General features: G+C 43.3%; 2 protein-coding genes across 7 annotated transcripts in view; one reads left to right on the plus strand and one right to left on the minus strand.

Moving 5' to 3' along the window:
- COQ8A (coenzyme Q8A) overlaps positions 1–12708 on the plus strand; it is a 94209-nt gene extending 81501 nt beyond the window's left edge. For both annotated transcript variants that reach the window (XM_089529529.1, XM_089529530.1), the window contains exons 14-15: positions 7749–7835; positions 11335–12708. In XM_089529529.1, the coding sequence (XP_089385655.1) occupies positions 7749–7835; positions 11335–11622 (375 nt within the window). In that variant the 3' untranslated portion in view covers positions 11623–12708. The remainder of the gene's footprint in view (positions 1–7748; positions 7836–11334) is intronic.
- LOC149310679 (serine/threonine-protein kinase MRCK alpha) overlaps positions 1–17730 on the minus strand; it is a 283756-nt gene that overhangs the window by 15530 nt on the left and 250496 nt on the right. The gene's annotated exons all lie outside the window — the stretch shown is intronic.

Here is a 17730-nt window from a genome sequence, read left to right on the forward strand (position 1 = left end):
AGGTGTCCCCCATCCTATATCTGTGCATTTCATTTTTCCGCCCTAAGCGCAGTACCTTACAGTTCTCCCTGTTGAAGTTCATTTTGTTAGCTGTGGCCCAGCTTTCTAGTCTATTCAGGTCATTTTGAATGTTGATCCTGTCCTCTGGAGTATTAGCTATTCCTCCTAATTTGGTGTCATCTGCAAATTTGATAAGTATGCCCCCAATTCTGTCATCCAAGTCATTGATAAAGATGTTGAACAGTACTGGGCCCAGGACAGAGCCCTGTGGGACCCCACTGGTCACTTCTCTTCAGGATGAAAAGGAGCCATTGTTGAGCACCCTTTGGGTTCGTCCGGTCAACCAATTACAAATCCATGTAACAGTTGCCTTGTCTAGCCCACATTTTACAAGCTTGTTTGCAAGAATGTCATGGGGAACCCTGTCAAAGGCCTTACTTACTGAAATAAAGATATACTATATCCACAGCATTCCCTTGATCATCTACCAAGCTGGTAATTTTATCAAAGAAAGAGATAATATTTGTCTGGCATGACTTCTTTCTCTGAAACCCGTGTTGACTTTTTGTGATTATGGAATTGCCTTCTAGATGTTCACAGACTCTCTTTTTAATGATCTGCTCCAGAATCTTTCCTGGTATTGATGTCAGACTAACTGGACAATAATTGTTTGGATCCTCTTTCTTCCTCTTTTTGAAGATGGGGACAACGTTTGGCCTCCTCCAGTCTGCTGGGACTTAGCCTGTTCTCCAGGAGTTTTCAAAGATTATTGCCAATGGCTCCAATATTACATTTGCCAGTTCTTTTAATACCCTTGGATGTAGTTCATCTGGTCCTGGAGACTTAAATTCATTTAGGTTAAACAGGTATTCCTGTACTATCTCTTTACTTATTTTGTGGTGAAATTCCCCTATTCTGTCCTCTGCTCCAATATCATAGAATCATAGAATCATAGAATCATAGAATCATAGAGTTGGAAGAGACCACTAGGGCCATCCAGTCCAACCCCCTGCCATGCAGGAAATCCAATTCAAAGCATCCCTGACAGATGGCCATCCAGCCTCTGTTTAAAGACCTCTAAGGAAGGAGACTCTATCACCCTCCGAGGGAGTGCATTCCACTGTCGAACAGCCCTTACTGTCAGGAAGTTCCTCCTAATGTTCAGGTGGAATCTCTTTTCCTGTAGCTTGCATCCATTGTTCCGGGTCCTGTTCTCTGGAGCAGCAGAGAACAAGCTTGCTCCCTCTTCAATATGACATCCTTTCAAATATTTAAACAGGGCTATCATATCACCTCTTAACCTTCTTTTCTCCAGGCTAAACATCCCCAGCTCCCTAAGTCGTTCCTCATAGGGCATGGTTTCCAGACCCTTCACCATTTTAGTCGCCCTCCTTTGGACACACTCCAGTTTCTCAATGTCCTTTCTGAATTGTGGTGCCCAGAACTGGACACAATATTCTAGGTGGGGCCTGACCAGAGCAGAATACAGTGGCACTATTACTTCTCTTGATCTAGACACTATACTTCTATTGATGCAGCCTAAAATAGCATTGGCCTTTTTAGCTGCCGCATCACACTGTTCACTCATGTTCAACTTGTGGTCTACTTGGACTCCTAGATCCCTTTCACACGTAGTTTCATTCAGCCAGGTGTCACCCATCCTATATCTGTGCATTTTATTTTTCCGCCCTAAGTGCAATACCTTACATTTCTCTGTGTTGAATTTCATTTTGTTAGCTTTGGCCCAGCTTTCTAGTCTATTCAGGTCATTTTGAATCTTGATCCTGTCCTCTGGGGTATTAGCTATTCCTCCTAATTTGGTGTCATCTGCAAATTTGATAAGTATGCTCCCAATTCTGTCATCCAGGTCATTGATAAAGATGTTGAATAGCACTGGGCCCAGGACAGAGCCCTGTGGGACCCCACTGGTCACTTCTCTCCAGGATGAAAAGGAGCCATTGTTGAGCACCCTTTGGGTTCGGCCGGTCAACCAATTACAGATCCACTTAACAGTTCCTTTGTCTAGCCCACATTTTACAAGCTTGTTTGCAAGAATGTCATGGGAAACCTTGTCAAAGGCCTTACTGAAATCAAGATATACTACATCCACAGCATTCCCTTCATCTACCAAGCTGGTAATTTTATCAAAGAAAGAGATTAGGTTTGTCTGGCATGACTTGTTTCTCTGAAACCCATGTTGAGTTTTTGTGATTATGGCATTGCCTTCTAGATGTTCACAGACTCTCTGTTTAATGATCTGCTCCAGAATCTTTCCTGGTATTGATGTCAGACTAACTGGACGATAATTGTTGGGATCCTCTTTTTTCCCCTTTTTGAAGATGGGGACAACGTTTGCCCTTCGCCAGTCTGCTGGGATCTCTCCTGTTCTCCAGGAGTTTTCAAAGATTATTGCCAATGGCTCCGATATTACATTTGCCAGTTCTTTTAATACCCTTGGATGGAGTTCATCTGGTCCCGGAGACTTAAATTCATTTAGATTAATAAGGTGTTCCTCTACTATCTCTTTACTTATTCTGTGCTGAAATTCCCCTATTCTGTCCTCTGCTCCATTATCTTCAGGTTGAGCACCCTTTGCCTTTTCTGAGAAGACTGAGGCAAAGAAGGTGTTGAGTAATTCTGCCTTTTCTCTGTCTTCTGTTAGCATTTTGCCATCTTCTCCACGCAGTGACCCTACCGTTTCCTTCTTCTTCCTTTTGCTGCGGACATATCCAAAAAAGCCCTTTTTATTGTTCTTAACCTCTTTAGCAAGCCTGAGTTCATTCTGCGCTTTAGCTTTTCTGACTTTACCCCTACACATGCCTGCTATTTCTTTGAATTCCTTTTTTGTGATTTCCCCCTTTTTCCATTTCTTATACATCTTCCGTTTCAAACTTAGCTCGGTTGAAAGTTCCTTAGTCATCCATCCTGGTTTCTTGAGACACCTCCCGTTTCTTTCTCACTGGAACTGTTTGAAATTGTGCCTTCAGTATCTCCCTTTTGAGAAAGTCCCATCCGTCCTGAACTCCTTTATCTTTTAGTATTTCTGACCATGGAATCACCCTCAATACTTCTCTAAGTTTACTGAAATCCGCTCTCCTAAAGTCTAGGATGCGTGTCTGACTCTGCCTCGCTTCTCCTCTCCATTGTATAACAAACTCCAGGAGAACATGGTCGCTTCCACCTAATGATCCCACCACTTGCACCCCATTAACCAAGTCATCCTTGTTGGTTAGGATCAGATCTAAAATAGCTGACCCCCTTGTTGCCTCTTCCACCTTTTGGACCATGAAATTGTCTTCCAGGCAAGTGAGGAATTTGCTAGACCTTGAGGATTTTGCTGAGTTTGACTTCCAGCAAATATCAGGGTAGTTGAAGTCGCCCATCACTACTACATCTTTCCTTTCTGAGTGTGTGGTCATCTGTTCTAGAAAGGCATCATCCAATTCCTCAGTCTGACTTGGGGGTCTGTAGTAGACTCCCACTGTAACATCCTTGTTGTTTCCCTCCCCTTTGATTCTTATCCAGATGCTCTCCACCTGGCTTCCATGATTGATGTCCAGGATCTCTTCACTGGTGTAAATATCTCTGACATATAGTGCTATTCCTCCTCCTTTCTTGTTCGGCCTATTTCTCTTAAAAAGGTTATACCCCTCTATTTCCACATTCCAATCATGAGACTCATCCCACCAGGTTTCAGTGATGCCTATTATATCATATTTGCTTTGTTGTACTAGGAGTTCGAGTTCATCCTGCTTATTTCCCATGCTCTGTGCATTAGTGTAGAGACATTGCAGACCATGGTTCCCTTTTACTTGCTGCCTGTGCAAGTTTTTTTGCCTCCCACTGTTGGGTCCTTGCACTGTTTGCCTTGTTTCCTCTGTGTCAGTTTGACTATTTTCGCCATCCCTTTCGCCTTCCTTAATATTGTCTCCCTTCCCCTCGGAACTCAGTTTAAAGCTCTCCTGATCAAGTTCTTGAGACTGTTGGCAAAAACATTTCTTCCAACTGGCGTGAGATGCAACCCGTCTGTTGCAAGAAGTCCCTCCTCATGGAACCGCAGCCCATGATCGAAGAATCCAAATCCTTCTCGGCGGCACCATCTGCGAAACCAGTTGTTCACATCTGCTATTTTCCTCTCCCTTCCTGGACCATGCCCTTCAACTGGCAGAAGAGACGAGATGACAACCTGTACATCCATTCCTTTCAGCTTCCTACCAAGCGCCTCGTAATCCCTTTTGATGTTCTGAATGCTGTGTCTTGCAGTATCATTAGTTCCCACGTGGACCAAAAGGAAGGGTTATTGGTCAGTAGGCTTGACCAGTCTTGTCAGCCTCTCCTGTCACATCACGGATCTTTGCACCTGGAAGACAACACACCTCTCGAGACATCTTGTCAGGCCTACAAATCACTGCTTCTGTACCCCTCAGCAAGGAGTCCCCCACTACGACCACACGCCTCCTCCGAGACTTAGCAGCGACTGTTCTCTCGGGTGGGACTCTCAGGCTCCCCTGCTCCGTCCCTGAAGTCTGTCCATGCTGCTCTTCTTCATCCTCCTTGATAAGGGAAAGAGCTTGGAATCGATTCTCTAGCTGCAAGCTCCCCGAACAATTCCTTCTTGGCTTACTTCTCTTTGTGACATTCCTCCAGCTGTCTGCCTCCTCTGTTTGGCAAGTGACCTCTTCCACCCTAGTATCTTCCTCTGCGTGGTACTCATCCAAGATGGTTAGTTCTATTGTGTCCAGGAAATCCTCTTGTTCCCTAATCTGCTGAAGTGTAGCTACTCTGGACTCCAGCTGCTGCACTTTCTCCTCCAAGAGTGCTACCAACTTGCACTTGGTGCATGTGAAGTTCTCCACTTCTGTAGGCAAGAAGAGAAACATCCCACAAGAGTTGCAGGTGACTGCAGCAGATCCCTCGTTGTCCATACTGCAAAGTCTTTAGTAATGAGTATAACAGTCAATCTACTGGGAATACTTCTTTAAAGGAATGTACTGGCTGCTATCTTACACTTAAAGGGAAGGTTCTGTTTCAATATCCGATTCTAACCTGATGCCACTTGAGCAGAGTTGTTCAGTTAAAGAAAACTAAAATTCGCGCGCCGTTAGGTGTGCGGCTCTGGAAGTTGGTATATAAAGCTAGTCTGCTAGCTCCGCCCCCTTGTGACTCACAGATGTGACTCACAGAAGCTCCTCCCCTTCAGCAACGAGCACACGGTCTCAAGCACACGGTCTCAAAATGGCTGCCAAGCAGCTCCTCTCCTTCTCCTCTCTCTGGCCGGACTGTTCTGGAAGGCTCTGGAAGTTGGTATATAAAGCTAGTCTGCTAGCTCCGCCCCCTTGTGACTCACAGATGTGACTCACAGAAGCTCCGCCCCTTCAGCAACGAGCACACGGTCTCAAGCACACGGTCTCAAAATGGCTGCCAAGCAGCTCCTCTCCTTCTCCTCTCTCTGGCCGGACTGTTCTGGAAGGCTCTGGAAGTTGGTATATAAAGCTAGTCTGCTAGCTCCGCCCCCTTGTGACTCACAGATGTGACTCACAGAAGCTCCTCCCCTTCAGCAACGAGCACACGGTCTCAAGCACACGGTCTCAAAATGGCTGCCAAGCAGCTCCTCTCCTTCTCCTCTCTCTGGCTGGACTGTTCTGGAAGGCTCTGGAAGTTGGTATATAAAGCTAGTCTGCTAGCTCCGCCCCCTTGTGACTCACAGATGTGACTCACAGAAGCTCCTCCCCTTCAGCAACGAGCACACGGTCTCAAGCACACGGTCTCAAAATGGCTGCCAAGCAGCTCCTCTCCTTCTCCTCTCTCTGGCCGGACCTCAGGTTGAGCACCCTTTGCCTTTTCTGAGAAGACTGAGGCAAAGAAAGTGTTGAGTAATTCTGCCTTTTGTCTGTCTTCTGTTAGCATTTTGCCATCTTCTCCACGCAGTGGTCCTACCATTTCCTTCTTCTTCCCTTTGCTGCGGACATATCCATAAAAGCCCTTTTTGTTGTTCTTAACCTCTCTATCAAGCCTGAGTTCATTCTGTGCTTTAGCTTTTCTGACCTTATCTCTACACATGCTAGCTATTTGTTTGAATTCCTTTTTGGTGATTTCCTCATTTCTTATACATGTTCTGTTTAAAATTTAGCTGAGTTGACAGTTCCTTGGTCATCCATCCTGGATTCTTGCGACACCTCCCATTTTTCTTTCTCACTGGAACTGTTTTAATTTGTGCCTTCAGTATCTCCCTTTTGGGAAACTCCCATCCATCTTGAACTCCCTTCTCTTTTAGTATTCCTGACCATGGGATTACCCCCAGTATTTCTCTAAGTTTACTGAAATCAGCTTTCCTCAAGTCTACAATGTGTGTCTGACTATGCCTGGCTTCTCTTTTCCACTGTATAACAAACTCCAGGAGAACATGGTCACTTCCACCTAAGGATCCCACCACTTGCACTTCATTAACCAAGTCATCCTTGTTGGTTAGGATCAGATCTAAAATAGCTGACCCCCTTGTTGCCTCTTCCATCTTTTGGACAATGAAATTGTCTGCAAGGCAAGTGAGGAATTGCTTCATTTTCTGGCAGTGAATGCCACAGTTTAGTCATGCACTTTGTCAAGTAATACTGCCTTTTAACCACAGCAAATTTCCCACAGTTTAACCTCCCTGGGTGTTCATGTGTTTTGGTATTATGAGAGATGGAGAAAAGTTTCTTCTCGCTTGTTTTTTTCACACCATGCAAAATTTTATCATGTTGCCCCCTATTTGCATTTGTCCTAAGATAAACAACCCCAAACACTGTAGTGTTTCCACATAAGGAAGTTGCTCAAGCCTCTTGATAATTTTGGTTACCCTTCTCTGCACCTTTTCCATCTCCACAATGTCATTTTCTTTAGGTGTGGTGACCAGAACTGTACACAGTATTCCAGATGTGATGGCACTATGGAGTTGTATGATGGCAGTTAGGATATTGGCTGTTTTATTTTCAATTCTCTTTCAAATTACACCCAACATGAAATTTGTCTTTTTTACAGTGGCTGTACACTGGATTGACAACCCCAAGACACCTTTCTGTATCAGTTACTATCAATTCAGACCCCACTTCTATATTTGTGAACTTTGGGGTTTGGTTTGACCTAGAATGCTTGCCTTTATAACAGATGAATAGCTCTTCAGTGTATAATACTCCAGTGTTTGTGAAGGGAAAATATATATATATCCATCTTTCTTAATCAGTTCCACTTAGGAACTTAGAGCTGACATTAGAATTCTTGAGAGGGAGGGATGAATTGCATGTTCCCTGAATCTGGTGCCCTCCAGGTGTTTTACCCAACCTCCATCATTTTTGACCACAGTACAGGAAGGCTTGGGCTGGTAGGAAGTTTTTAGTGCCTAACATTAGGAGGACACCAGCTTGGGGAAGGTTCTGTGCTTGCTGGCCACAAAGGTCCACTGATTTTTAATGTGTTGGATTGTGGGTTCTGTATCTGTTGTAACTGGCAATGTGAAAAATTATGTATCCATTGCTTAAATTTAGGTATCACATTTCTTTCCTTGTAAGCGCAGATGAAGTTCTTGATCTTTTCAAGCTGCTGACATTTACCAAAGACTTGGCAGATATTTCCCATGTATTGAAAATGCCTAGTCTTCCTGGATAACTGAGTCACTTTCTGTGATGGAGAATAAAAAACTTTCCGTTACTGCAGAAGTTGTTTAATTTGAGTATCTCCTACCCCATTACTTCTTGTTTTTTCTTCTTGTACAGTTAATCAAGGCAGCTGCTAATATGGACCGAGAGACAGTGTTGAAGAAATCAATAGAAATGAAATTCTTAACAGGCTATGAAGTCAAGGTACACAACAGAACTGAACAATTCACTCCTTAACTTCTCTTATTTCAATCTGTTACGCTGAACCTCAGTTAAAGAAGATACAATTGATACCTAGCTTTGAAAAGAGAGCACTCGCAGAGAGATTCATTGGCTACTTTAGCACTTAATGATAACTCAGATTTCCTGGTTTAGCCTGGGACATATGGATGAGCAGCATGTTTGTATATAGAGGCAGATTTCTGTTGCTTCGCTTCTCTCTTCATGTGCTATTTTGATTGCAAAACATATGCTCTATTAAGCCGGGCCCCCTCCATCTTAGCAAAAATGTGAACCTAGACTTCAGGTCTACACTTCCCAAACCAATCCAGATTGCCTCTCTCCAAACATAATGTGCAGAGCTGTATTTCCTGTCCATCTTTTTTTCTTTTGAAATCCAACTAGTTTCCTTTGTTATGCAAATACTCATTTTGAATACCAAAATTTCTATGCCCCAGTGTGCACTGAAGAGCATACATTGGTATTTTAACTACTGTATTTTCTGGTGTACAGCGCGCCCGCGCCATACGTGGCCTTGAACATACGCGCTCAAGCTGTGGGGCGCGTGCGGGGCGGTGCGTCCCATTCAATTGAATGGGCGCGCACGCCCGTTGCGCCCCGTGCGCTCCCGCGCACGAGCCCCATTGTTTCCAATGGGGCTCGAGCATAGGCAGAATTCGCCTTACGCGGCGGGATCCGGAACGGATCCCCCGCGTAAGGCGAGGACGGACTGTATAAGACTACTTTTTAACCCAGGAAAATCTTAAAAGTCCGGGGTCGTCTTATACACCAGGTGTCATATTATAAGGCAGGTGCTGAAACTTCCGAGCTGGACTGGAGAATCTGCGGTCGCCGCATATGGTGGGGTGAGCTCAAAAATGGCCACGGCTGCATCCCTACCATATACGGCGATCGTATGAAAGCAGCTACCACTCTGATAGTCTTGGAGACAGGGAGCACTGGGCAGACAGGGAGAACTGACCAATCCAAGCAGGCTTTGCTTACAACAAGGTTTCCTGCTAAGTACCTGCATGCCATAAGCATTTGAATTTAAATTACCATATTGAAATCAAATCTGATGTGTTTTTTAAAATTTTTATTTGATGTGCGTTGGAAGAGGGGTAGTCTTATATGGTGAGTACATCCCAAACTCTATATTTTAACTGGAAAAGTTGGGGGTCGTCTTACATGCCCAGTCTTATACGCCGGAAAATACGCTAATAACCTGCAACAGGGCTTAAGACAGAATTACATTGATTGCAGCCTAGTGTAGGCTGCTGCAGGGAAGACTGGCAATGATTCCTTTTTTGGGTGCTCTTTAAAATGCAGTTCCTGGACCATGCCTTGTCCCATCACCCTGTTGTGGTGTCAAGAGAGTACTTATTTTCACAAGGTTTAGAGGCAGCAGGAGACTGGGATGTTGTTCATTCTGTGCAGTGTAGTGCAAAATTTGAAAGTGGCAGAACTACAGTTAGTGTAGACTTGGAGTGGTGAGTTTATTCCCTCTTGCATCCATGTGTGGTTCCAAATACTGCATTCTTATAAATATAAGAGCCAGGCTTGGTCAGACCAGAGTCCTGTCTAGCACAACATTCTGTCCACAGAGAAGATCTCCAGCAGGATAGTTCAGCCCCCATCTCTCATACTTATATTGTCTCTTACTGTGATGTATCAAGACATACTGCTGCTAGTACTAGTGGTGATAAGTAGACATTTGGCTAAGAGTTGTTGATGGTTCTTTCCTCCATGAATTTAACCAACCCTCATAAGTTTTGAGGACTTGTTCTTGATTCATGGTGAGCAAGGAGACAGTGAAACCTATCCCCTGGGTGCTGGATATTTGGGCTAAGTGGCTGTTTTGCTGCCTCATGCCTTTGTTTTTGAAGGTTTGGTCTCAATTGAGTTGTAGAGATGCAGAGGTTCGAATTGCTGTAGTGGCATATAAGGGGGTGGCAGAACTGTTAGTATTCTAATTTAAGAGCTCACAAACAGGGACAGTTTCTATAGACCTGTTGTGTGAAGCACTGAGAGGGCCTTTATCCTCAAATGGAGTAATCAAGGGTTTCCCCTTTTTCATATGCTGGCAAACAGTAAAAAAAAAAATATACACAGTGGTGGTCTTGAAATATTACTCTCAATTACTTTTCATGGTATTGGCCTGAGATTTTTTTTTTTAAAAAGATGTTGTTATTGCACTACATAGATTGCAGAGAAGTAAGAGATGAAGAGACCCATAGATGACTTCCCAAACTTATTTTCTGACAGTAGTCTTTCATTTTACTCCATGGAGAAAAATTCCTACTAAGGAAGTCCCATTTTAATGATTGAAATGAGAATTCATTATAAGCTAGTAGACCAGAAGCTCAGGGCTTTTGCATTGTGCCATGCTAGATGGTATGTGCCTTTGCAGGAGGTGTATTGGGTGTTTGTTTTATTTGCTCAAAACTCTATTTCTGGTGTCCATATTCAGTAAGTTTATTTCCGAGTAAAAGATCATGCAGGTTGAGTCTCCCTTATCTAGAATGCTTGGGACCAGAAGTGTTTTGGATTTTTCAGATTTTGGAATATTTACATACATTTAATGAGTTCTTGCAGGTGGGACCCAAGTCTATACATGGAATTTTTTTCTTTTTCATGTACACGTTATAAACATAGCCTGAAGGCAGTTTTTGTGCATGAGACATATGTGCACTGAATCATTAGAAAGCAATGGTGTCACTATCTCAGCCACCCATGCGGACAGTTTCAGATTTTGGAGTATTTCAAAATTCCAAATAAGGGTACACCAAATGAGAGCAAGACTTACTGGCTCTTACACGCCGGTTACAGACCGGCATTTGGGACGCCCACAGGACGTCCCATTTTAAAAAAGGGGCGTCTCTTCTAGACGCCCCTGGCTCTAATACGGACTCTGTCTGTACAATATGGCGCCGGCTGTTCCACACGGCCGGCGCCATCTTTATGTATCGGACGCTGTGCGTCCGAACGTGTTGCGGCGCCTGTGACGTCGCGAGTGCGCCAGCGGCGCCTCTTGACGTCATTAGGGCGCCGCAGAAAGAAGCTCCATTTTGGAGCTTCTTTTTTGCTCCGCAAGGGAGCCGCGCAGTGTGGCTGCGACGGCTCCCTTACGGAGCAAACGGCGGCAGCGGCAGACTGCCTCAAAGCGGCGGTCTATAACCCGCCACAGTGTCATTTTGTGATTGGCATAAGCCTGAAATCTGCCTTTTCTTTGTTTTAGTATGTGCAAACAGTAGACCACAACTTCTGTGTTAAATATGTCACAGTGCTAACCTGGTTGGGTAGGAGAGCCTCTCTTATCATCTATATCCAACTTAGAGGAGCTACTTGTGATTGCTGTTCATATGGTCATTTGTTACCTGGTTCACAGATTTTTAAGTGCAGATAATAGCTTTTCCCCCCTCATGTATTATATGTTCAAAATAACTGATCAGAACATCAACTTTTTGTTCTCCTTTTTTTTCAGGCTATGGAAGATGCCCATTTGGATGCCGTCCTCATCCTTGGAGAAGCATTTGCTTCCAGTGAACCTTTTGACTTTGGCTGTCAACATACCACTGAGAAGATACATGGCTTAATTCCAGTCATGCTGAAGCATAGGCTCATCCCTCCACCTGAGGAGACCTACTCTCTCCATCGGAAAATGGGAGGCTCCTTTCTCATATGCTCCAAACTGAAGGCCAAAATTCCTTGCAAGAACATGTTTCAGGAAGCCTACAGTAATTATTGGAGCAGAAAGGCCAAGAAGGAGTAGTAGCACAGAGAAACTATTAAACACCTTGTGTTACATGGCCAATCTTCCAAGTTCTGGTAAACCACCGTTCGGTTTCTTCTCACAACCCCAGGATCACCACAGAAGCACAGCAACCTGTCACATGGAAAGAGAATATCTGGTTTCAAGGACACTGTTGTTCTTCTGTTCATCATATTGCCTGCACTTCATACTCTCACCGTTATCTGTGTAACTTCTGTTTTACAGGAAATGGTAATCAGCTAGTATAGGGTATGTGGAGGAAAACTAAGCCGCTGTGTTTCTTACTGTCCTAGGTATCAGCTTTATTTTCAACATTTTAATACTGATAGCTGTGTACAGTACCTTAAAAAAACAACAACAGTGGGTGGAGGAAGGTGAACCAAAATAAGTTGGCATTGAAATCTATTTGTAATTCTCCAAATGTTTGCTTTCCCCCGTTTTTTAGATGTCTTTCCGTTTTCTTTGTCTAAGGTGGAATACAAATGGTTTCATATTGTGAAGTAGGTTGCCGACATAACTTGCAAAGAACCCCTATTTTTGTATAATATTTGGTGGGAGTCTGTAACAGTTGGGATCTCCTCATGGAGCAGGAAAAGATGTGTACATAGGCTATTTTATGCCTCCAGCCTCTAGTTTTCCAGGAAAGTGAAGATTTTAAAGAATTGGATACAAGAGGTGTGGTATATGTAGAACACCCTGCTTTTGGCATTCAATTGCTCATCTCCTGATTCTCTGAATTGAATGTACAGGCAGAGGGAATGTAGGAAACAGAGTTCTCATTATGTGAAATAGAGGAACCATAGCGCTAACTGGCATTTATAGAGGCCCAACTGTGAAATTACAGTTCTCCATCTTCATGTTTGCACCTCTGCAGTGCAATCGTTGATGGAAAGCAAATGGGGAAAACATAGCAGTATCAAAGAAGGCAATTTGAGATTTCATTGAAAAGCATAATATATGTTTAAGTAGCTGAACGCACAACTTTAAACAATTGGAGGCAAGCTGACAAATATATTTTGGATATTTTGTACAACAGTTGAAGCTGTACAACTTTCATTTGATTTCCAATAAAGAAGTGCTTGTGCAGATGGCTGTGGTTCACTAACCTGGTGGAAAGATTTCATTGCACTATAATTTCAGCTTAATTGGTTTGACTTGGGGAGCGCTGTGCACACTTGCTATCCTCAGCATTCCTGGCAGTTCATGCATTGGATAGAAGGCCTGAAGTGGGGAATCATGTGTTTAGCTGAATATGGTTAGAATGGAATTGGGATATCTCATTGCACAGGCCTGCAGATCAGGTGAGAATATTCTAATCATATTCACATGAAGATTCCTGCTTCAGATCCTCAGCTGTGTTAGGCAGAAAGGCTAGTGGCAAGGTTAGCCTGAGTGGCCCTTGTCCAGAATCATAGTAAGAATCTGACACTGAGGTACATAAATATTTGTTGTTCATACAAAGGATTAAGATCTGGCTGAGCATGTAATAATTAGATTTTTGTGGGTTTTTTCATGCTATGTGGCCATGTTCCAGAAGAGTTTCTTCCTGACATTTTGCCAGCATCTATGGTTGGCATCTTCAGATCAGCAGAAGATGCCAGCCACAGATGCTGGCAAAATGTCAAGAAGAAACTCTTCTAGAACATGGCCACATAGCACGAAAAACCCACTAAAAACTATGGATGCCGGCCATGAAAGCCTTCAACTTCACATATAATAATTGTTTGTAGCTTTTAAAGTCCATATCCCACTGTTGGATTGATTATGGATTAATGCTTCATTGCACATATCCCTATGCTTGTAGTAATGATTAATTGAATACCTTTTCTGTTAAGCATTATCACAACTATACAACAACAGGAAGTATAAATCTTATAAAAATATTATGGTGGAATCCCTTCCAAGATACAGGTGATGTTAGTTCACCATGGGGAGTGTATGTGGTGGTCCTGTCCTGTAGCTGTCTTCCCATTCCAGAAACATCTGCTGCTGTTTGTGTAGCATGGCTATTCCTTCTCCAGCTCTGATGCTAACAGGATGGTGGTGCTACTGAAGACAAGGCAGGCATTCGATTAGTGAATAAGCTAGTAATTAGAATGTCGTACTAGTGTATCAGAATACAGATCATGTCACAGTTCTAATACATTTTACTATTTTTGCCATCTTGCTGCCTTCAGGGAACCTGGAAACAGAATGCAGATGCAAGTATTCCCTTTGTGTTATAATGTGCAGGATCTTGGTTTTGAATTTTATTCCAAGTCATGAAAGACACAGGCCATTTTGTAGAACCAACATGCTGTGAGTTGAATCCAGTTTTTGTCACTTGCAGCTAGACTGGTGGAAGGGGACTTTCTTCAACCCCTTCAAATGCTAAACAGAGATAGGTGGGCTATGCTGTGGGAGGAATCACCCCAGAGGCAATTTCCATGAGGAGAACTGGACTGGCAGACAAAATCTTGATTCAGCCTTTTACTGGAACTTTAAAAATTAGTTATGCACAATGTACATACCCTGAATCACTTGTACAACCTGGAGCTGAACTAAAGTATGTATGAGGGCAGAACAATACCTTTACATATTCTCTACACCTCATTCAGGTTTTTGTTTTTTAAAAATGCCAGTTTATTTAATCAAGCTTAATAAACATCAACATAACACCACTAGAGAAGGCCTGGTCACTATTTGCTGCTGATGACATGAATGTTAAAACTGTTTTCATTGAAGTCATTTAAAAAACCATGTGAATGAATAGATGAAGTAAACCAGTAGGAACAAAGCATTGTTATAGACTAATCTTAGTAGCTTATAGGGAGGTTGGTTTACACAGAAGTCAACAGCTCAAGACCTTGCTACATGATAAACCATCAGACCCTTTGAGGTGTTTCATGCAGAATGTCACCTACGTTCAATATCGTGGTTCAACGGCAAGACAGAAGAAGGCACATAGGAAGGCTAGCTAATTGAGATTTCTAGTACAATTTTCTGTGTATAAGGTGGCTTACACTTAGGAAACAGGTCCAAAACACACTACAAAAAATTCCAGTTTGAGACCACTTAAATATGCTATGGAATCCTGGGAATTGTAGTTTATTGAAGCATCAGAGCTGTCTGACAGAGAAGGCTAAATGTCTCACAAAAATACAGGTCCCGGAATACCCTAGAATTCTGTCAAGGCAGTTAAAGTGGTCTCAAATTGGATTATTTCTGAAGTATGTTTTGGATAATAGTGAGCTGAACCTTATCCATTGGATTGTTCTTCTCCACTGTGGTTCATGTAGTACAAAAGTCAGTTTGTGGAAAGAATAACTGAAATTTATAATAACACTTTGTGTTCATCAAATGAAGTCATAAAAACTGAATAAGAAAGCTTTAGCTGAAAGCTGTGTTAGTTTCTAGTAATCTTTGATATAATTTCATAGGTAATCAGGCATATCGACTATTATTTTCTAATATATTCCAATTTAAAAGAGGACACACATCTATTTAACAATGTAATGTTCATCTCTATAGGAAAGAATCCTCAGAAAAAAAAACATTTTAAACATCCACAGTCTCCTAGATGGTTTTGATCTGGGTGGGCTTAAGGAGGGGCGCAGGAAATGTGTGAATGATGGTTAAAGCACAGAGAATAGTATAAAAAGCTGACAAGGGGCATACTGAGCCCAAGCCTACACATGCCAGTTAAGATCCTTGGTGCTTTGCGAGGAACAGCCATAAACCTGCATGGACATAACTGAGTCTACTTTGTATTTCTAGCAGATATCCTGATACTAAAGTCTTTCACTGTAGCCATGATACTTCAAAGGCTATGTTAAAAAAAGGCTAGCTCTTTTCTTGGAAAATGTGGGGAACAGTGTCCACTACATTAGAAACAAAGTTCTTAAGATGACCACAAGCTGCTTGTAATACCTCCAAGACAAGCCAGAAAAGAAAGAGCTTAGGAACAGCAGCCCCACTCCTACCAAAAAAACCAAGGACTCGCTGCTTCAGCCACACACTGAACTAAAATTTAACAAATGAAAGGAGGGGATGGGGTGAAGATTCATTTTCCTGATCTTTCAACCATTTCTGAAATGGTGGTGAAATAGTGGGTTGTATAGCATTATTTTCTAAAAAATAGACCTCTTCTTAAAAAGCACCACTAGTCGCTTAATCAAGAAGGCCTTAAAAACTACAGAAGCACTATGGCACCCGAGAAATGGCTGCAGGGAGGGGAGATGAGGTAATCTACAAGTGTTTTAGCATTGAAGATGGCAAATAATGATGACATTCTAGAGTTAGGCATGGTTAACCTATTGGTTAAGTTAAGCAAGATCAGAAGCCATGAACAATGTTGAGGACAATTGTGTGCTCCAAAGCAGATAGCCACATGTGTTACTTCCAGATGCTGCACACAAAATTCACATTGCTGTCCATATCACCTGCAAAAGAATTTAGTCCAAAGCCAAGGGGGCAGGTGTGGAGTCAATTTTCAAATGTTAACGGCATTGCATCAGATGTTGGGCAAATGGGGATAGATCCAGTCTGATCCCTTTCTTGAACCAGTCATTGGAGGCCATGAAATTTCAGCTCCTCTAGACTGGTGCAATAGCATTTTAATTCAGTCTCAGGTCTCCAATGTTGACTCAGCCTGCTATCCTTTTCTAGGTCAGTAAAATTAGTATCCAGCTTGTTGGGGGCAATTGGATAACAGATTGTACACTGCTTTGAGAGTGCTAAATTCACTATTAAAGCAGTATAGAAATGTAAATGCTATTGCTAAATGCTAAATTCTATCCATGTTTTCATTGTACTACACATAGTTAAATAGTGTAGCACAGATGTCAGCAGGGATGCTTTTAAATTCTTAGTAAAAACAAAAAGTGAAATATGCATTGCATCTGCCTTTTGGTAATTCTAAAACTCAGGTGGGAAAAGTGTGGCCCATGGACTATATGCAATTCCTGGGGTGCCCAGAAGACTTCTCCAGCCCCTAACCCCACAAAAACATGAAAAAGCATAGCAGGAATTGATTTTTGGGCAATTCTGTTGTCCCCAAACAAGCCAAAACAGCCTAAAAAATACAGCATTTTCCTTCCCCTAACCCTGCAAAGCCTCCCCCAAACACGGAAAAGAAAATGGCAGCTGTAATTAAAGTCATTTAGGGCGTGCTGAAGCTTGCTGGTGTGGCCTTCAGACTGGCACTGGGAGGTAAAATGGCCCCTGTGCAGTTGCCCACCTCTGCTCTAAAACTGATGAAGGTATGTTTTAAGCACTGGCAACAATAGTGCTTGTTTAAAATGTATGTAGGGTCATGTCTCCCAGCTTACTAGATAGGCTTTCACGATCCACAGTGAGAAATAATACACGAGAAGATATGTGATAGTGATAGGTTTACAACAAACGCACACCTGTGTACTGCCAAAGACAGTTCTAATCTCAGAACAACCACAGGGCTGTGTACTTAAAGAGATATTGGCCACTTCTACACTAGGGTGGATTATGTAGCACCTGCGGAGTTTCTGTGGGTGAGCTGGCTTGAGGAAGGGCTTAGAGCCCCTCAAAGCTGCTCTTTGCCTCAAATGCATCACTGCAGCAAGTGGAATCTTCATGAGCAAATGGAGCAGGGAAAATTTATGACAGGAAAATGACTGGCGGGTTACAGACCGCCATTAAAGTACGCGCAGAGCACGTACTAGGGTTAGGAAGGGGCGGTGCTTCCGCACCCCCCTAACCCTAGTAACTCCGTGCGCACAAAATGACAACGGCCGTTCCACATGGCCGCCACCATCAATACGTCACAGCCGCGCCGTCTCCAAACGAGGTGGCGCAGTTGTGACGTATTGAGGCTGCGCCGCGGCGCATAGTGTGCCCTTTGCACGACCCCGGAAGGAGCTCCGTTTTGGAGCTCCTTCCTGCATTGCGTCGCTGGGTGCAGCCTTCAGACAGCTGCGCCCAGCGACGCAAGGGAGAAAGGGGCCAAGCGGCCCCTTTCTCCTCCTCCCCACCGCCGCGGGGTGTCCTTGGGGATTGAAGCCCCAAGGACACCCCTTTCCAGGCTGCGGGGAAGCGGCCTTTTGCCGCTTCCCCGCAGCCTGCAAAGCGGCGGATCGGGGCCTCGGAGGCTGC

The sequence above is a fragment of the Sceloporus occidentalis genome, unplaced genomic scaffold, assembly GCF_023333645.1.
Source record: "Sceloporus occidentalis isolate IW3139 unplaced genomic scaffold, rSceOcc1.0.p SCAF_6, whole genome shotgun sequence".
In the NCBI taxonomy this organism is placed as follows: domain Eukaryota; kingdom Metazoa; phylum Chordata; class Lepidosauria; order Squamata; family Phrynosomatidae; genus Sceloporus; species Sceloporus occidentalis.